General features: G+C 48.4%; 1 protein-coding gene across 1 annotated transcript in view; it reads right to left on the reverse strand.

Moving 5' to 3' along the window:
- Positions 1–18,321, reverse strand: part of NUP85 (nucleoporin 85) — a 231,098-nt gene extending 212,777 nt beyond the window's left edge. Inside the window, exon 1 of the mRNA XM_082271221.1 lies at positions 18,190–18,321. Within this exon, the coding sequence (XP_082127347.1) occupies positions 18,190–18,222 (33 nt within the window). The 5' untranslated portion in view covers positions 18,223–18,321. The remainder of the gene's footprint in view (positions 1–18,189) is intronic.
- Between the last annotated feature and the right edge of the window lie 3,630 nt (positions 18,322–21,951).

Below are 21,951 nucleotides of genomic sequence, written 5' to 3' on the forward strand. Positions count from 1 at the left end.
TTAGTTTTGGATAGAGTGGAAAGGGATTGGAACCCCTGTCAGTTTGTATTGCTGTCTGTGCCCCCCATTAGGGAAGTTCACCCTCCATTATTTGTCCTGTTTACTATTTTCATTGAAAGCGAAACAAAAAAAAAACAAAAAAAAAAAAAACTGGATTTTTGACTTACCGCAAAATCCTTTTCTCTTAAGTTCACTGACAGACGCAGTCTCTGAATCATATCAGTAGGGGTTATAATGCCCCCTAAAGGAGTAGGACACTAGGCAGAAAAAAAGTTCTGGCAATGCCTATGGGCAGTCCCAGGGGGTATACCCTCTCTCTTCCTGCATAGGATGTCAGTTTTGTATCAAAGCATTTTCAGAGAAATAATACCAACCCAACTCAAAATAGAGGGGAGAGTACTGCGTCCATCAATGAACCTAAGAGAAAAGGATTTTACGGTGAGTCCAAAATCCAGTTCTCGATCTTTCATTGACGGATGCTTCATATCAGAAGGGACGTCCCAAACCAGTGCCATAAAGGGGTGGGAACAGCAGAAAAAACAAGTTCCCAAGGCTAAATATAGCAAACCAGGTAACACAGGACTTATCAGAACAATAAGAGGAGGCCCACCTTAAACAAACAGTAAACACCCTCAAGGAAGGCCAAAAAGCCCCTTAAACAGCAGCCTGCAAAAATTTGCGGCCAAAAGAGGCATCCGCAGATGCCAACACATCAACCACCTTATAAAATTTGGTAAAGGTGTGAACAGATGACCAGGTAGTCGCCTTGCTAACCTGAAGCACAGATGCCTGATGGCGAAAAGCCCAGGAAGCACTAAGCGCCCAAGTAGAATGCGCCTTAACAGGGAAAGGTGGAACCTGACCCTTAACTGAATAAGCCTGCACAACTGTCTGTCTGATCCATCTGGAAATAGTCGCAGCAAACGCAGGCAGCCCTTTCTTTGGACCATCCGTGAGTACAAAGACTGAATCTGACTTTCGAAAAGACTCAGTAGTCACCAAGTACACCCTGATTGCCCGAACCACATCCAGAGTATGCAGCGCAAATTCCTAAAGCCTCGTACACACGCAACGAATTTCCGCCGACCGGTCGTCTGTCTTTTGTCCAGAGTCGTGTCTGTTGGTTGGAATGTGCTCTAGACTGCACACTAATTTTCCCGCATGACAGAATTCTACTTCAGAAGTGATGTCATGTGTTGGATTGCTTTGTATGTGTTCTTTCATCTCTGAGCATGCCTAGTCTTGCTCATAAGATTTTTCCCCATCGAAATCTGTACTAATGAGACGAAAATCGGACGCGTTTTGATTTTTATATTATAAATTTTATAGCCTGCACGCCAGGATTTTTTTTCGGCCGAAAAGTCGGAGTCGGTTGTTGGAAGCATCATACTAACAAGCCGAAAATCGGCAGATCGGTCGGACGAAAATTCCCGGCCGAATTTCGACTCGTGTGTACGGGCCTTTAGGATGTTTTGGCTTAGGACACAAAGAAGGTAACACGATGTCCTCATTTAAATGAAAACAGGAAACCACCTTCAGAAGGAAGGACGGATCCGGATGAAGTACCATTTTATCCCCTGTGAACCACCAGGTATGGAGAACAAAAGGACAACGCCGCTAGTTCCGACACCCTGCGCGCAGAAGTGATAGCCACCAAGAAGGCCACCTTCTGGTATAAGGTTACATAGTTACATAGTAGGCGAGGTTGAATAAAGACAATAGTCCATGCAGTTCAACCCGAGTAGGTGTGTGTGGCTGTAATCATCTCACATACCCCTGAATGTTCTGATCCTTGAGATGCACGTCCAATAGTCTTTTGAAAGCCACCATACTACCCGCAGAAACCACCTCTTGTGGTAGAGAATTCCACAATCTTGTAGCCCTAACAGTAAAGAACCCCCCACGTTGCCTGAGGTTAAAACGCTTCTCCTCTAATCGCATTGTATGCCCCCGAGTCCTCATGCAATCCCTTCGACTAAACAGCTTTTTTTTCTAAGCTGAGATCCCCATTGAGATATTTAAAAATTGCTATCATGTCCCCCCTCAGGCGTCTCTTCTCCAGGGAGAATAAATCAAGTGATTGTAGACGCTCTTCATAATCAAGGTCCTCCAATCCCCTAATTAGTTTAGTTGCCCTTCTCTGGACTTTCTCCAGCTCCAACACATCCCTTCTGAGGACTGGCGGCCAGAACTGGACAGAATACTCCAGATGCGGTCGGACCAGAGTTTTATGAAGTGGAAGGATTATAGACTTATCTCTGGAATACATCCCTTTCTTTATGCATGCTAATATTCTGCTAGCTTTGGCGGCTGCCGCTTGACATTGCATGCTGTTGCCTAGTCTATCATTAACCAAGACTCCCAGATCTTTCTCCATTTTGATTCCCCCAAGGGTTCCCCTCCTAACGTGTATTGTGCTTTTATGTTTATAGTCCCCAAGTGCAAAACCTTACACTTCTCTACGTTAAACCTCATTTGCCAAGTCGTTGCCCACTCCGTTATTTTGTCCAGGTCATCCTGTTGGATATCTGCTTCATGCTGTGTGGTTATTGCCCTGCCCAATTTTGTGTCATCTGCAAAAACTGCTATTGAACTACTGACCCCGACCTCAATGTTGTTTATAAATAAATTGAACAAGGTTGGACCCAGGACTGAGCCTTGGGGGACCCCGCTTACTACCTCAGACCAGTCTGAGTATGCGCTGTTTATTACCACCCTTTGGACACGCCCTTTTAGCCAGTTCCGTATCCAAAAGCAAACCCTGCTGTTGATACCTGCAGACTTTATTTTATAGATTAAGCACTTATGGGGAACTGTATCAAACGCCTTAGCGAAATCTAGGTACACCACATCCACTGGTCTGCCCCCATCTAACTCACTGCTCACCTCCTCGTAGAATGCTAATAGATTGGTTTGACAAGAACGCCCATTTGTAAGGTAAGCAGGGGAAACTCCCGAATATTTTCAAAAGGAGGTTTCTGAAGAACCGAGGGTGACAACAGAGGTCCCACCGGAGGTACCAAGTGTCGCACCCCCTGGATGAAATTATGCACCAGGGAATGGGTGGCCAATGGCCTTTGGAAGAAAATTGCCAAGGCCGAAACCTGACCCTTGATGGTACTCAAGGCCAACTTTTGATCAACTTGAAGGAAAGCCAGGATCCGAGCCACCAAGAGCGAGGGGGAGCCCCAAGAGACTCACACCACGCAATATACGACTTCCACGTACCATGATAAATCTTCCTAGAAGTCGCTTTCCTCGCTTTAAATAGAGTGGAAATTACTGAAGCAGACAATCCCCTATATATCCATCAGCACCTGGCTTTCAACAGCAAAGCCGTCAAAGCCAGTGACCGTAAAGCAGGATGGAAGGTTGGCCCTTGAGACAGTAAATCCTCCCTGAGAGAAAGTCTCCAAGGAGCGTCTGAGACTAGCCTGACCAGGTCGGCGTACCAAGCTCAGCGAGGCCAGCCGGAGCCACAAGAATGACTGTAATTCCTTCCCCCTCTCGATACTGCAAATAAATCAAGGCAGCAACTTGAGAGAAGGAAAGGAATACATCAGCCGATACAGACCCCATGGGGCCACCAGCGCCATCTGCGGCGTCTGCCTGAGGGTCCCGGGAGCGGCCCACAAACCTCTGTACTTTTCTGTTAACCCAAGACATCAACAGATCTACATCTGGAGTGCCCCAACGAAGGCACAACTGCTGGAACACCTCCGGATGGAGGGACCATTCCCCTGCATCCAAGGCCTGTCGAATGAGGTAATCCACCTGCCAATTTTCTACTCCTGGAATGTGAACAGCGGAGAGAGCTGGAACAAAAAGCGTTCCGCCCAATGAAGGATGCCTGCCACTTTCAAGGCCGCAAGGACACTTTTGGTGCCCCCTTGGTGATTGACATAAGCCACAGCCGTGGCATTGTCCGATTGAAAGTGCACTGGACAACCCTGCAGGTATTCGGTCCAGTGGACTAGGCAACGCTCTCAGCTCCAGAACACTGATCGGTAACCTAGATTCCTCCAGGGACCAGAATCCTTGAGCAGACAACCTGTCCAAAACTCCCCCCCACCCAGACAGACTTACATCCATGGTGACAGTTGTCCAATATATAGGAGGAAGGATTTTCCTTGCTTGAGCATCAGGGACCGAAGCCACCAGATCAGGGACTCCTTGGTCACCCGGCTCAGCTGGATCTGAATGTCCAGGGGATTTGGATTCTTGTTCCATTTGAGAAGGATTTCCTTCTGGAGGATCCTCGTGTGGAATTGAGCAAAGGTCTATGTCTATGACGAGGGTCCTTACCCTTGTTAGTCTGTGTAAGAAAAGTACTCTTCCCCCCTTGTGAGACCCTTAATGATGTCATCCAAGGTAGCTCCAAACAGGCGATCTCCTTGAAAAGGCAGATTAGTCAAGGCCTTCTTTGAAATCTGATCCACAGACCAGCATTTAGCCAAAGTATACGCCGGAGGACCAATGCCGAATATGTGAGCAGTGTCCAGCGCAGCATCGCAAACAAATTGCAGCCCCTGCCCCACCTGGTCCAACAGCTCCTCAAAGGCAGGAGGGACTTGTCTCCCCTCCAGGTCACAGCGTAAGCTAAGGTCTGCGCACGCTCGCTAGCCGCCTGGGGTGACCACTGGATCTATACATCCAGCTCATCACCCAGATCCGGCATAGTTGCTTATAGATCTCACAGGAAGCTAACTAAAAAGAAATTATCTAGAAAAAAAAAAAAAAAACTTTGCCAGGAACAGAGATCCCAGCAAGGAACTAGGTCCTTACTCCTAACTAGGCAGATTAAAACTGACATCCTATGCAGGAAGAGAGAGGGTATAACCCCTGGGACTGCCTATAGGCGTAGCCAGAACTTTTTTTCTGCCTAGTGTCCTACTCCTGTAGGGGGCAGCGTAACCCCTACTGATATGCATCAGAGACTGCGTCTGTCAATGAACAATAGAGAAATACCAAATTTTCGATTGACAGAATAAAAATAGGGAAATCTTCCAATGAAAAAAACTAGTTTTGGTGATCCAGGTGACATGCCAGGATTCCTTCACCTTGGAGAGACTTTCTCTCACTGATTTGGCTTTGGGATGAAGTGAAGGGAAATCTCCCTGATGGGAAACCGAGAGCAAAAAAAAAAAAATCTGACAGGGGTAATAAGCTCTCCTTTTCCTCTATCCAAAATAAAAGAAATAAAAAAAAAATCAGTTATACCATTCGTGTTATAAATTAGCATCAATTTATGCATTGTTTATTTATGAAAGCCACAGCTTTTTCTAGGACCCATGCTAAAATTATACAGACACATGTTGATACTGTCTATAATTCTAGCTGCCATTAACACAAAAAATCTGACACTGAAATGTGAAGATTTACACCACTATAGGCTGTGTGTACAGGCCTAAAAATTACAGGCAAGTGTGGAGGGGTGCCATACACAGTCAGTGTGTACAGTACAGAGTAGGGCAGGTACAGTCAGTATGTACAGCTCAGGGGAGGACGGGTACAGTCAGTATGTACAGAGAACAGGTACATTAAGTATGTACAGTATAGAGGGGGATGGGTACAGTTGGAATGTACAGGGGTGGACAGGTACACTCAGTATGTACAGCAAAGTAGGACAGATACAGTCAGTATGAACAATACAGGGGAAGATGGGTACAGTCAGTATGTACAGGGGAGGACAGGTACAGTATGTACAGCAAGGGGGAGGCCAGGTACAGTCACTGTGTACTAGGGCTGAACGATATTCAATGCAACATCGAATATCGTGCTGCGGGCGTGGGCGATAGTCACATCGCCGGATCATGCGATATTGGGAACTCACAGTGAACGTAGAAGAATACAGCCCGACATCCGTCCCACATGTTATTCCGTCCTGCAGCTCTCCTGACTGAGCGGTGAGCAGCGCGCCGTGAGCAGCGGCACAGGGAACCAATCACGTGTGCCTGCACACCTGATTGGTTCGCTGTGCCGCTACTCATGACGCGATTGGTTCGCTGTGCTGTGGGGCGGAAGTGTATTCTGGGGACTGGGAGTGTGCTTCCAGTGCGAAGGAGCTGCCTGGTGGAGAGGACTACAAATCTCAGCGTTAACCCCACTTCCCGCATTTCCATCTGCCCCCAGCCAGAGAGGTTCCCCCTTCCCTCCGGGAGAACCGACTTCACAGCCCGATCATGAGGGACAAACAGAAGAGGCAGAGGGAGCGCACGTGGGCCGAGGCTGCCAAGAAGGTACCAAATACGGAGGGGAGGCGACTGTACCATGTACACCAGGAAGAGGCGGGTATAAATATCGCAATATATATAGTTGGGGAAAAAATATCGCAATGCGATTTTTTTCCCAATATCGTGCAGCCCTACTATGTACAGTACAGAGGATGGGGTCAGTATGTACAGAGAACAGGTACAGTCAGTATGTACAGTACAGGGGAGGATGGGTACAGTCAGTATGTACAGTACAGAGGAGGATGGGTACAGTCAGTATGTAGAATACAGAGGAGGGTGGGTAATAGGGATTGACCGATTATTGGCAACACCGATATATCGGAGGCCGATATGCTAGAATCGGCCCCCGGAAGTTACCTATATTGTCGTGACATCATTGTGTATGTTGCACTGCACACGTTCTGCATTCTAAGACCGTCTCACACGCCTGCACGGCGCACATTGACGTCATTCTCTGCGCGCTGCACACGTTCTGCCTTCTAAGACCGCCTCCCACGCCTCGGACAGCCTCGTGTGCAGCCAGCCACCCACAGGCCCTGGCCTCAGTCACCCGCCCCACAACAGGGCGCCAGGCCAGCAAGCCAGCCACCCGCCCCACAACAGGGCGCAAGGCCAGCAAGCCAGCCACCCGCCCCACAACAGGGCGCAAGGCCAGCAAGCCAGCCACCCGCCCCACAACAGGGCGCAAGGCCAGCAAGCCAGCCACCCGCCCCACAACAGGGCGCCAGGCCAGCAAGCCAGCCACCCGCCCCACAACAGGGTTCCAGCAAGCCAGCCACCCACAGGTGACACCAAGCCAGCCACCCACAACAGGCCAGGGTGAGTGACAACAAGCCAGCCACCCACCCACAACAGGCCAAGGTGAGTGACAACGAGCCAGCCACCCACCCACAACAGGCCAGGGTGAGCGACACCAAGCCAGCCACCCAGCACAGTGTTCCAGCAAGCCAGGCAGCCACCCAGCACAGTGTTCCAGCAAGCCAGGCAGCCACCCACCACAGTGTTCCAGCAAGCCAGGCAGCCACCCACCACAGTGTTCCAGCAAGCCAGGCAGCCACCCACCACAGTGTTCCAGCAAGCCAGGCAGCCACCCACCACAGTGTTCCAGCAAGCCAGGCAGCCACCCACCACAGTGTTCCAGCAAGCCAGGCAGCCACCCACCACAGGGTGACACCATGCCAGCCACCCACCATTGTTCCAGCAAGCCAGCCACCCACCACAATGTTCCAGCAAGCCAGACACCCACCCACCCACAACAGGGTGACACCAAGCCACCCACACTGCCAGGTGTCAGCCACCGACCCAACACAGGGTGCCAGCCAGCCACCCAAACTGCCAGATGTCAGCCACTGACCCACAACAGGGTAACAGCAGCCAGCCATCCTACAACAGGGTGCCAGTCAGCAACCCACACTGCCAGGCATCAGCCACCAATCCACAACAGGGTGACAGCAGCCAGCCACTCTAAAACAGGGTGCCAGCCACCCACACTGCCAGGTGTCATCCACCAACCCACTACAGGGTGACAGCAGCCAGCCACCCCACAACAGGTTGCCAGCCAGCCACCCACACTGCCAGGCGTACACCACCAACTCTCAACAGGGTGACAGCAACCAGCCACCCCACAACAGGGTGCCAGCAAGCCACCCACACTGCCAGGCGTCAGCCACCGACTGACCCACAAAAGGGTGCCAGGAAGCCACCCAAAGCAGGGCAGGGTGCCAGCAGCCCTCCAGCCATTTTTTTTTTACTTTATTGTCTCTTTCAAATTGCAATGAAGAGGGATAAGGACTGAAAAAGTAAAAGTGTGGTCTGGTACTATTTTTCGTCTCAACCATCTCCAGGAAAAGCAGTAGTGTGCAACACATGTACAAACAACATAAGCATGGGATCAGTAACTGCAAAAAACAAAAATACGCCAAATCTTTGGGCCCATCTAAGAGTTCATCATATTCAATTATATCGTGCAGCACAGAAAAAACAAAATGAATATCAATGTGATTTTGAAATACCTCCTCCACTATCCTAGGCAACAATAACAGATATGTTTTCAAAAACAAAAAACAGGTGTCACTGTCTAGATTCAGATGGAAGATACCAACTGATGGACAGAGTAATCACAGAGATGATGGTCACTGATAACCAGTCATTTACAATGGTGTCCGACTCAACGGTTGATGTCCATACTTGAGCCAAGCTACACACTGAAGAGTGAGAAGTATTATCGAACCGAAATGCTGGGAAAGATTCACCAAAAGGTCATTGAGAAAGTAAAGGCTATGCTGCAACCAGAGAATGCTGGCAACTCGCTCTCATTCACGACTGACTGCTGGTCAGGACAAACGGAGTCAGAGTCACTAATGATTCTTACATGCCACTTCATTGACAGTGGATGGACAATAAGGCAATTGGTGTTGAATACAAAAGTGATGCAAGGATCCCACACTGAGTACAGTAGAGAAATGTTTCTAGGCATTCTTGAAGATTGTGTAATAAACAAAGACCGAGTGATGCTTGTGCTACTTCGAGACAGCGGAGCAAACACGCGGAAAGGAATGAGGCTTGCTGATGTGTGTCATGACACTGAGGTCTGACATACAACACCCTCCAACTTTCAAATGACGGTCTGTCAAGCCAAAGAGCTTTGATTGATATATGTTTTGAGAAGCATGAAGAGATTAAAAATGTTGTGCTTGCAAGTCTTTTGAATCCTGGATACAAGAACCATGCTTTCTCTTCTGATGATGTGTTGGCCAAGGCAAAACAATGGCTGACAGAAGATATTCAACAGGAGGTTCCTACCGAAAAGACAAGTCCAGAACAGCATTTTTATAATCTGAAAGAGCAGCATGCTGCAAAAAACAGAAAAATGTCCACAAATACGACAACGAACAGAAGAGAATCTTCTTCATCGTGGTCGAACGAATTGATCAGGACATTTTCAGTGTTTTATTGGGGCCTCATGCGGAGGATTCAATTTCTTCTGAATCTGCAATAATGAGCCTGGATGATGAACTCATCTCTATTTGAAGGAACCGGTAATTGACAGAAGAAGTGGTGATCCCCTTCAGTGGTGGAAAGAAAATGAGGCACGCTACAAAAGACTTGCTTCCCAAGCTAAAAAAGATACCCCCCTCTCTCTGCTCCTCTGAAGTGGCAGCACTATAGGAGCAAAATAGAAGCCGTTTAACAGGTGACCATTGACTAGGGGTGCACCGATCCAACTTTTCTAGTCCCAATACCAATACCGATGTCTTGCTTTGTGTATCTGCTGATGTCGATCCGGAACTATTGTTTTGTTATAACAATTGTGCATTCAAAATCTAAAATATATGTAACTCAAACAACCTGAGAGGTTATATATATATATATATATATATATATATATATATATACACACACATACACACACACACAGTATATAGTAATAGCAATAAGGGTACTTGCAGGATTTGCTTGTAGGCACTGTGTCTGTCTGTCAGAGCCCGGAAAGTACAGGCAGTACAGAGCAAAGCCTCTGCTTCCTGTTCATGGCTCCTCCATTCACAGGCACAGTGCATCTGATATCACTCCACCTGTGAGCCGGACCTATACAGGAAGTAACGGCTCCGTGTAAGTAAGTGACGGCTGAGCCGGGACTCAGAAGACACCGCGGTAGGTTCTGCTGCAATGAAACCGGATCGGCCTGTGGACCTGTTAATTTTACCGATCCCCAATCCAGATATTGGACATAGTAAACTATGAGAACTAATGAAGGTGCTATATATAATCTATATAATCAGAGAATGGTTCAGGTTCTATTCTTTTATTATATAGATCAGCCTTTTTCAACCAGGATGCCCAGGCACCCTGGTGTGCCTTGAGGTTTCTTCAGGGGTGCCTTGGCAGAATGCCTAAAAATTGCCCCAAAATTATATACAAGCCGGTGGGTGGATAAAGCTTTCCTTTTAGTTACACAAAGCCACAACCTTCTAGTTGCCAACCTCCTAACGACCAATGACATCATCAGTTGATAAGGAGGATGTCCATTTCCTACATCCTCCTTGTTTGACCCACCCTTGCCTCTCTCCATCAGCTTTGGGGTCTCATTAGCTAAGTGATGGAGAAAAACTGAGGGAGAAGAGAAACACTGGAATATTAGTCAGTACCAGTTTGCAAAAGTATTTTTGCTTTGGAATAATAAATCACCTTTAAAGTTTGGTGTCCTACATTTATTGATGTTGATGCATTATGTAAAACTATCAGAATATTTTTTACATTTTAGAATGGGGCGCCTTAAGACTATCCATAATTTTAAAGGGTGCCTTGACTGAAAAAAAGTTGAGAAACACTGATATAGATTATATATGGCACTTTCATTAGTTCTCAGTTTACTAATTTAACCAGCATAAGGAGTTGTTTTAACCACTTCAGCTCCGGAAGGTTTTACCCCCTTAATGACCAGGCCATTTTTTGTGATTCGGCACTGCGTTATTTTAACAAACAATTGCGCAGTCGTTCGACGCTGTACCCAAATACAATTGATGTACTTTTTTTCCCCACAAATAGAGCTTTCTTTTGGTAGTATTTGATCACCTCTGCAGTTTTTAGATTTTGCGCTATAAACGAAAAAAGAGCGACAATTTTGGAAAAAAAAAATGGATTTTTGTAAAATCTTACCGTAAAATCCTTTTCTCTTAGCTCATTGACAGACGTAGTCCTCGGTGATACAGCACCTTCGGGTTATGTTGCCTCCACAGGAGCAGGACTAGACAGGAAATTAAAAAGCTCTGGCCACACCCTAGGGGCAGTCCCAGAGGGTATATCCTCTCTCTCTCTGCCTCAGCAAATCAGTTATGTGAAAAAGCAGTCTTTAGAGATTTTAACCCAACCCAACTCAAAAAACAGAGGGGCGGGGACTACGTCTGTCAATGAGCTAAGAGAAAAGGATTTTACGGTAAGATTTTACAAAAATCCATTTTTCTCTAGCGCTCATTGACAGACGTAGTCCTCGGTGATACAGCACCTTCGGGACGTCCCAGAGCAGTATGACAAATGAGGGGTGGGAAAATGAAAATCAAATCCCAATCTAGAAGGCCCAACCGGTGCCAACTAGAAGTTTACAATGCTCATCCTTAATGATGAGACTCAACAAAAAAGAGAAAAAAAAATTTTTTTTTTTTTTTTTTCAAACAGAAAAAACCCTCGAGGTAGACCACCGGTCTCCTCAAATTGCGGCCTGCAAAACCTTGCGGCCAAATGAGGCATCCGCCGATGCCGTCACATCAATTTTATAGAATTTTGTAAAGGTATGTACCGACGACCAGGTGGCCGCCTTACATACCTGGACCACTGACGCCTGATGGCGAAAGGCCCAGGAAGTACTGAGCGCTCGAGTGGAGTGCGCCCTAACAGGGAACGGAGGACTCTGACCCTTAATAGAATAAGCCTGTACCACCGTTTGTCTAATCCATTTGGCAATGGTCGCGGCAGATGCAGGCAAACCCTTTCTGGGGCCATCCGTGATCACAAAAAGTGAATCCGTCTTACGGAATGATTCCGTAGCTTTCAGGTATACCCTGATTGCCCGAACCACATCTAAGGAATGCAACGCATGTTCCCGATGATGCTTGGGCTGAGGACACAAGGAAGGTAGTACAATATCTTCATTCAGATGAAAATCTGAAACCACCTTAGGAAGAAAAGATGGCTTAGGATGAAGTACTACCTTATCCCTATGAATCACTAGGTATGGGGACTGGCATGATAATGCAGCCAGTTCTGACACCCTGCGAGCAGAAGTAATAGCCACCAAGAAGGCCACCTTCTGGGATAAAGTAAGCAAGGGAATCTCCCTGATGTTTTCAAAGGGAGGTTTCTGTAGAACCGACAAAACCAAATTAAGATCCCAGGGCGGTAAGGGCGCGCGGACTGGTGGAGCCAGGTGCCGCACCCCCTGGATGAAATTCCGCACCAAGGACTTGGTAGCTAAAGGCTTCTGAAAGAAGATTGCTAATGCTGAAACTTGACCCCTGATGGTGCTCAAGGCTAGCTTCTGCTCAACCCCTTGTTGCAAAAAGGCCAATATTCGAGTCACCGAATAGGTACATGGAGGAAATCCTAAAGATTCGCACCACGCAATATAAGTCTTCCATGTGTGATAATAGACCTTGCTGGAAGTCGCTTTCCTTGCTTTAATAAGGGTAGGAATGACTGAAGCTGACAAACCTCTGTCCTTCAGTACTTGGGTCTCAATGGCCAGGCCATTAAAACCAGCGACTGTAAAGCATGATGGTAAATTGGTCCTTGAGACCACAGACACTCCCTGAGACGAAGTTCCCACGGAACGTCTGCGACTAGCATGTCCAAGTCGGCCAGGCCGGCTTGAGGAGGCCAGCCTAGAAATTCTAGGACCACTGGCGCTGATAAAATCTGAACCAGGCGTCCCTAGAGGTATCTGGCCCCGACCATCCGAGAAAGTCTGGTCGTTTTCTGTTCCCACACATTTATCAGATACCTGATTGTTATCAGGAAGGGTGATCTTTTCTGGTTGAACCTCAGGGACCGAAGTCACCCGACTAGAGGCTACTTGGCCTATCTGGTCAACCAGATCCGATTCCTGTGAGGTATAGGGACTAATCTTAGGAAAAGGTAAAGGAAAAGATCTATTCAGGGAACGGTAACTACCGCTTCCTGTAGTACTTAAATGTTGGAAGGGAAGAATCGCACCGGTAGTACTGGTTGATGCTCGATCTAATGTCCTGAATACCGGTGAAAACGTCCCCCCACCCTGAAACCGGGTGGGGGCGCACCTTCAGGCTGTGTACTCCTTTGCTTCGGGTTTGGCTGGGTTGGTCCTCTGCTTGTCCGACCAGCCCTTCTTGAACCCTCCTGGAGGAGTCTTGCCTTTCCCGCTTGTACCAGCCGGGCGCCCTTTATGGGCGGTAAAGAAAGGTCCTCGCTTGTTGCGAGGTCCCTTAGCTTTAGCAGCCTGTGGCAAAAAAGTGCTCTTGCCCCCAGTGGCATCCTTAATGATTTCATCTAGGTTGGCCCCAAATAGACGATTCCCCTGAAAAGGGAGATTTGTCAAGGTCTTTTTGGAACCTAGGTCAGCTGACCAGCATTTTAACCACAGCACACGTCTGAGGATGACCGCTGACATAGATGCATGCCCTAATAGGGGAGTAGTGTCCAAGGCTGCGTCACAGATAAACTGTAGCCCTTGTATAATCTGTTCCATCAAATCAGATGTCTCCTGGGGAATATCTTTTCCCCTAAGGTCTTGGCGTACCATTCTCGCCCATTCCGTAAGTGTCTGGGAAACTAGACCAATAACAATTACTGGTCTAAATGCTGACCCTATCAGAGAGAAGATGGTGCGGGACTCTGCTTCCATCTTTCGATCCACCGGATCCTTAAAGGACGAAGTGTCCTCCACTGGGATAACCGTGGCTTTATTCAGCCTGGAAATAGGTGGATCCACCACTGGTGGTACCGTCCATTTCTTAATGATGGATTCCTCAAACGGATAGCGTCTAGCAATACGCTTGGAAATAGTAAAGGTACGTTTAGAATGCTCCCATTCTCCTTTAATCTGATTACCGAAACACTTGGGTACAGGAAAAACCTTCACCGTTTTGATGGGCTTATTAGTACCAAAAGGAATCTCTGTTTCAGTTGCCTCTGCCGGTAAAGCCTCAAGTTTTAAGGTTTCCTGCACTGCCACAACTAGTGCGTCCACCAATGCTTCTTCCTGAATTATAGCGGGAGAAGAAACGTCCTCCTCACTGTCTGAGGGGGCTTTACCTGAGACAACAGCCCTTGCAGAGGAACCTGCAACTGCAGTGACCATCTATGAATCTGAGTCAGAGGTGTCAGATAGTATAGGGGTAGGCGGGGGTCGCTTCCTTGACCCCCGTCCCTGACAGGCCGCCTCCACCCGAGCCACCATAGACTCCAAAATTGCTGTAAATGACTCTACACTCTGTGCACCGGCGGGTCCCGTGGCCCCCTCGAGGGAAACAGGTGGGGGAATATGTGTGGCAGGGTCCATCCAGTCACTTCCTGGATAATAAAATTCAAAAATAAAAATGTTTTTTTTTTTTTTTTTTGTTCAGACCCCCAGCGCCACAAAAAGCCCCTTAGTGTTACCTGCTAGGGATCCCTATCGATCGAGAGAGAGATAGACCCCCAGGCTCACCACTTGATGCTCAGAGTTTAACTGCAACAGGTTACAGCGCTGTCTTAACAAACAGGAAGTCTTTTGGCTGGCTGCCCAGGAAGAAAGGAGGCGGCTCCGCCCCTCTGCACGCCTTCCGGCGCCTCCCCTAGCTCCACGAGGTGTTTGGATCACCTCAAACATGGCCGCCCCCATGCTGGAGACACGAGGCTACGCCAAAATGGCGGCTCGTGCGATCCAGCAAAAAAAAAAAAAAAAATGGCGGCGGCCTGTACTGAATAGCGGTGTGCTGCAGGGCACACAACACTCTCTCTGCATGGGGATTTGGCGTGGTTGGCGGTACCGGCCCTGGCGGACCGCATGGCCATTCGGGAGGCCTGCTAATAGCTGGAGATCTGATTAGGAAGGCAGTCTACATGTCCGTGGCTTCTGACTGGTAGGTAGCTTATTCTTATCACCGTAAGATTCCCAGAATGCCACTGATTACAATCTTTTTAACATGTATACAATTAGATTGTTAGCTCCCAAACCAAGCCTCCTGGCTTTTTGCACATAAAATCACACTCAAAGTAGGAGGATCTGTGTCATTTATAGGATAGAGAGGGACTCTATCTTACCATACAGAGAGGAGCCCGCGTTCACCACAAAACCCGTCAGGGGGAAAAGGGGAACATACTACTCACCATACCGGAACCAGGCGGGCACCAACTCCTGACAGTACCCCTCTCCACCGGGGCGGGAGGGCTGTCGACCGATATGGACGCCGTGACTCATGGTCTTTGGCGTTTCAGCGAGACGTTTAACTCGCGGGGTCAGTCCTTTAATGGGACTTTGTCGCGGCCGACCCAGCGCGGAGCTATGGCCTGCACGTGCTCGTAGGCTGAACTGGGGTGACCACCGGATCTCAACATCCAGCCCGTCGCCCAGTTCAGCTTTCTTGCTTGAAGATCTCACAGGAACACTGGAGAAAAAAAGCTGTCTAAAAAAATCTTTTAAGAAAAAAATCTTGCCAGGACCTAAGATCCCAGCAAGGTATCTAGGTCCTTACTCCTAACTAGACAGAAAATAACTGATTTGCTGAGGCAGAGAGAGAGAGGATATACCCTCTGGGACTGCCCCTAGGGTGTGGCCAGAGCTTTTTAATTTCCTGTCTAGTCCTGCTCCTGTGGAGGCAACATAACCCGAAGGTGCTGTATCACCGAGGACTACGTCTGTCAATGAGCGCTAGAGAAAAAACAACATTTTTTTACTTTCTGCTATAAAACATTCCCAATAAAATAATTTAAAAAAAAAAAAATGTTTTTTTTTTCAGTTTAGGCCAATTTGTATTCTGCTACATATTTTTGGTAAAAAAAATCCCAAAAAGCATATTTTAATTGGTTTGGTTTGCGCAAAAGTTATAGCGTTTACAAAACTACAGATAGATTTTTGGAATTTTTATTTATTTTTTGTTTTTATTAGTAATGGTGGCGATCAGCGTCTTTTAGCTGGACTGCGACTTTGCGGTGGACAGATTGGGCCCCTAACAGACATTTTTGACACTTTTTTTGGACCAGTGACGTTATTACAGTAATCAGTGCTAAATATTATGCATCGTTACTGTAAAAAAAGACAATGGCAGGGAAGGGGTTAACACTGGGGGTGATCAAAGGGGTTAATGTTAGGGATACAACGATCAGACATTAGGATCAGATAGTGGCACCGATACTGCCACAATAGCTGGATCGGTAAAATTAACCGATCCACGGGCCGATCCGGTTTTGCTGAGTCTCGGCTCAGCCGTCCCTTACTTGGTGTAGAAGTAGTATGGGATGGGAGCCGCTACTTCCTGTATAGGTCCGGCTCACAGGCGGAGTGATATCAGATGCACTCCACCTGTGAATGGAGGAGCCATACACATGAAGCAGCGGCTTTGCTCTTTACTGCAGTCGCATGCATATTGTGAATGTGTGTAGTTCCGGATCGGTATCGGCAGGTACACAATGCCAGATATCGGTATCGGGACAAGAAAAGTCAGATCGGTGCACCCCTAGTTAACGTGTGCCTAAATATGCTTACTAACTGTGTGGGGGAATGGTTCTGTGACAGGCACAGAGAGATTGGCGTTTCTGCTTAGCTGAAACTTGTGATCTCTCCCGGCCTGTCTTACAAAAGACTAGCCTGCTTTGTTTACATAAGCAGGCGGGTCTTCTCTCAGTTTATCTGGCGATCACAGGAGATCAGCGGCAATCGCTGCCGCCCGCCTTCCGAGTGCAGCTCTGGCAGCGTGCGCGCCGCCGAGGCCACGTGCACGAAATCACGTAGCGACATCATCTGTGACATAAGGGGCGGGGCCTCCCGGTGACGTCACCGGGAGGCCATGCCCACAATGGCTATATAACAAGCTGCAGAGACCGGAGACCGGCATAATCACCGGAGACATCGTCGGAGGAGGACCGGAGGAAGAAGACCAGAGGAGGCAAAAGAGCAGAAGATTGGACAGCAGAAGAGCTGACAGCAAAAGAGCAGAAGACCGGATGAAGATTTTTAATAAACTTTCCAAAACATCTCCTGTCGTTATTTACATACACTGCCTTTTATGGGGTGAATGGGTAGGGGTACAGTGTACCCCATACCCATTCACATAGGGAGGGGTCCGGGATCTGTGGGCCCCCCTTGTTAAAGGGCGCTTCCAGATTCCGATGAGCCCCTTGCCCGCAGACCCCCACAACCACCGGCCAGGGTTGTGGGGATGAGGCCCTTGTCCTCATCAACATGGGGGCAAGGTGCTTTGAGGTGGGGGGTGCAGAGCTCCCCCCTGCCCCAAAGCACCAACACCCCCCCATGTTGAGGGCATGTGGCCTGGTATGGTCCATGGGGGGTGGGGCTGCTCGCTCGTCCCCTCCCCCTTCCTGCCCTACCGGGCTGCATGCTCGGATAAGAGTCTGGTATGGATTTTGGGGGGGGGGACCCCACGCCGTTTTTTTGCGGCGTGGGGCTACCCTCAAATTCCATACCGTACCCGAAGGGCCTGGTTTGGAACCTGGGGGGCACCCCCACGCCGTTTTTTTCCCCATTTTTGGCGTGGAGTTCCCCCTTAAGATTCTCACAGCGCAAGTCGCGCCGCAAGTCGGATCATCCTGATCCGACTTGCGGTTCGACTTCCATTCAAATCAATAGGCTCCCATAGGGAATCATTGATTTTGAATGGAGGCAGAAAAAACACTGCTAAAAGCAATGTGGCCAGACGTGCAATAACGCAAATGGAAAAAGCTACTGAAAGCACGTTTAACAGCTGCTTTTTCCCGGCGTCAGAACTGACTTTGCAGCACGTTTTTTCTAACGTCCCGTGTACATGGAGCCTAAGTGACTGCCTGCGTTCTGACGTGCGGGTTTTTAAGCGTAAGCCAGTTGGCTGAAGATGACATTTTCTATCTCACAGGGCTCTGCTACGCTGTGGGGGTTTATTCATGAAATATCTAGTTCGGATACTAGCCACTGACCTCACCGCATGTCCCTGGCTGGACGTGTCATGTAATGAATGAAGAACCCCCCCATATGTGCTGCCATCATGTGGTAACATTTTTCTGGGGTGCGGAGCCACACGGGGAAGGTTACCGCCCCCTTCTGTTAGGTTTAGGAATGTGTCTAATGTAGCCTACTAATCAGCAGTTTTGCCATGTATAGGGAGTAAATGGATGTGATCTTAGCAGGGGTCTCCGGATATGCGGTTCAGACAGCAGCTCCGGCACACGATGTAGAAGCGAAGCCCGGTCCCCTCAGTGCACAGCACGTCACACACAGCACGGATACACTCACTATCTCTGCCGGCTCCACGTCCAGCTCCTCCATGGTTCTCCGCCGTCTTCCTGATTCCCGCTACAACTCACGGTCCTTACTTAGGTCCCCAGGTCTGTCTTCGCCACTGCCTGATACCAGGCATAGCGCTCTACAACAGAAAGTAAGTGAGGGCTGAGCTCAGAGTCATACAACACACGATTAGATCCATACTCCGATTTATATTTCAGGCAGCGTGGAGCACAGAATAATACTTTCATATGACAGGCAGCCAGGGGGCAGCTATCACAGTGCGTGCTTGTATTAGCTGCTATGGGGAGCCATGTGCGCCGCGGGCTGTACCTAAAATGTGGAGTATTGGATCTGAATGTCCCACTAATATAGGGAACTCCTCTCCTCCACAACTACTTCCTCGTCACTTACTTATTTGTGTCTCTTTCAGACAGGCGGTTGAGGGGTAAAAACAGGCAACCGAGTGGCAGTTTTAGCACCCACGGCAGCCCATTAGGAAATTCCCACAACATTGGTGGATTCATTTTTTTTTCCTTTATATAGTACAAATCTAAAACTCAGTGTTTGTTAACCACTTCCCGACCACCCACTGCCTATTTACTGTGGCATGGTGGCTCTCCTGCGCAAACCGACGTGGGTCTACGCCGGTGTTCCGTGAAAAATCCATGCCCGTGAAAGAACCATACCCTGGTCACTTCCGGTGCACCTACGGAGGGTATGGATTTCTCACGGTACTTACACTTGCCGCGATTACATTAAAACAGCTCCTCTGCAACATAAATCATCTCCGCTCCTTCCCCTCTCACTTCCCTGCTCTCGGCTAATAAATATAACAGCGCATCACGGAGCCGAGATCTCCGTCATTTCGAATTCATACACCCGCCGCCGCTTTTATATTTACTAGCCGACATCAGGGAGGTGACAGGGATAGCAGAGGAGATGATTGATGTTGCAGCCGAACTGTTTTTATGTAACCGCCGCAAGTATAACATTACACACAATACTGTGATTATTTCATTCCCTCCGAGCATGCGCACTCCTCAACTTCACAGCTGTTCAATGGTGTTTTCGGGGCTCTGAGCATGCGCACTGTTACGCTGCTCAGCTGTTTCGGACAGGAAGTGACGAGGGTATGGAAATCTAACGAGGTATGGAATTCTAACGTTACACCGGTCGCACGCAGACAGCTAGGGGGCAAGCACCCCACTCGGCAGCGGGGAAGCCGATGCACCGGTCAGGTGGCTGCGATTGCCGCCTGACACTCACGACCGTTCCCTGCTGAGAGAGAAGAACGGTCAGCTGTTGTAAACCCAGCTGACCATTTTTCTCCCTGGAATGATCACAGAGTGCCTGTGATCCTTCTATACAGGATCACAGGTCTATATGATCATTTCACAAGCCACGCCCCCCCCCCCCCAATAGTTAGAATCACTCCCCTAGGCTCACATTTAACCCTTTGATCACCCACAATGTTAACCCCTTCCCTGCCAGTGTCATTATTACAGTAACAGTGCATATTTTTAGCACTGATTACTGTAATGTCACTGGTCCTCCCAAAAGTGTCAAAAATGTCAGTTAGGGGTCCGATCTGTCCGCCGCAATGTCAAAGTCCCGCTAAAAATCGCAGATCACTGCCATTACTAGTGAAAAAAAAAAAAAAACCCAATACATATATATACATATACTATCTGTGAGTTATCGGCTCATTGCGTGATTACACCATGAGGAGAAAGTACAGAGGATATCTATACAGCTCTGTGTGCAGCCCAGGAGAGGCTAAAAAAGCTCTAATTGACCAAACTTAATTGTAAGGTCACACTGTTTAAAGTGAGAATACACCTGAAGCGGCGGAGCACTTTGCGGTGGCACATCGTTTGTAATTTGAGCACTATAAGGAGCAGGTGGAATGAGAAACACTATGCCAGGGGTCTCCAAACTATGTCCAGTTGTTCAGGAACTACAATTCCCATCATGCCTTATCATGTCTGTGAATGTCAGAGTTTTACATTGCCTCATGGGATTTGTAATTCCGCAAGCTGGAGGGCCGTAATTTGGAGATTCCCTGCATGCGAATTATGATTGGAGACGGGGCTTTATCACAGTTCATATGAACTGCACATTTTGGGCTGCACCATTTTTGATTATTACACTTATAAGCACTTTAAAATGCATGCATCAAGCATCATGTTTAGGTAAATAGATTTTTTGCTATGTGAATTTATTTTGTCTGTGAAATGTGACACTACTATTCATATACACGGTTTTATGACTTTCCTATTTGATATACAGATTGTTGCAGCACGGCACAATTGAATATCATTTAAAACTATAATAAGGCTTACCTGTAGGTAAAATTAAAGTGAGTGTAAAGTCTCATTTTTTTTTATTTCTCCTAAAATAACAAACCTGTTATACTTACCTCCTCTGTGCTGTTGGAACACAGGGCAGCCCACCCCTCTATTCATTCAGACACGGAGCCATAGTTACATTGTTACATAGTTAGCCCCGTTTCTGCCCCGCCCCCTCTCTGTCCTGATTGGCTAACTGCCTTTGATTGACAGCATCAGGAGCCAATGGCACCACTGCTGTGTATCAGCCAATCAGGAGGAGAGTCCCGAACGGAGGAAGATGGGGCTCAGGTAAGTACTAGGGGGTACTGGAGGGCAGCTGCTGCACACGGAAGGGATTTTTATCTTAAAGCATAGAATGCATTAAGTTAAAAAACATTCTGACTTTACAACCACTTTAATACCTCCTAAACGTGCACCGTTTAGGAGATATTCACCCAGGATGCAGCCAGTTACGCCATCGGTGCATGGGCGTCCGCAGAAATTTTTCCAAGGGGGAATAATTTTAAGGTCAGCCATGCTCCGCCCCTTTTCAACATAGTCATGAAGGGGAGGGACTGTCAGGGTTCCGGACTGGCGGCAGGTGATGGCACTGGAGGTGGATCCTCTGTGTCAGTGAGGGATTGGCGTGGACCGTACCAGGGGACCGGTTCTAAGTTACTACCGGTTTTCACCAGAGCCCGCCGCAAGGCGGGATGGACTTGCTGCGGCGGTAGCAACCAGGTCGTATCCTCCGGTAACGGCTCAACCTCAAAGACAGCTGATTCAGGTGCGGTACAGAAGGACAAGGCAAAGGCAAGGTCAGACGGAGCAAAGGGTCAAGGCAGGCGGCAAGGTTCGTAGTCAGGGGCAACAGCAGAAGGTCAGATACACAGGCAGGGAACGATACACCAAAAGCTTTCTCAAGATACCAAAGGCAACAAGATCCGGCAAGGACAGGAAGGGGAAGTGGGTTTTTATTGAATTTGGGCTGATTGGACCAGGCACCAATTAGTGGTGCACTGGCCCTTTAAATTTACATGCTGCGGCGCGCGCGCGCCCTAGGGAGCGGGGCCGCGCGCGCCGAGAGGAGGAAGGAACCCGGTGTGCGCCGGGAGCAGAGAGGACCCGGCAGGTGAGTTCCACTAATGTGGGGGAACAGCGCTCATGGTCGGGGACGCCGACCGGAGCGCTGCAGCCCGCAGGACGCCTTGAGTGCTCCGGGGAAGCCACGGAACCCGGAGCACTCGGCGTTACAGTACCCCCCCCTTAGGTCTCCCCCTCTTTTTGGAGCCCAGGTACCTGTGGATGAGGTCCTTGTCAAGGATATTGGACTCGGGCTCCCACGACCTCTCCTCAGGACCACAATTCTCCCAGTCAACCAAAAAAAACTTTTTACCTCTGACGACCTTGGAGGCGAGGATCTCTTTTACTGAGAAGACGT

This window comes from Pelophylax lessonae (assembly GCF_965119305.1).
Source record: "Pelophylax lessonae genome assembly, chromosome: 11".
In the NCBI taxonomy this organism is placed as follows: Eukaryota; Metazoa; Chordata; class Amphibia; order Anura; family Ranidae; genus Pelophylax; species Pelophylax lessonae.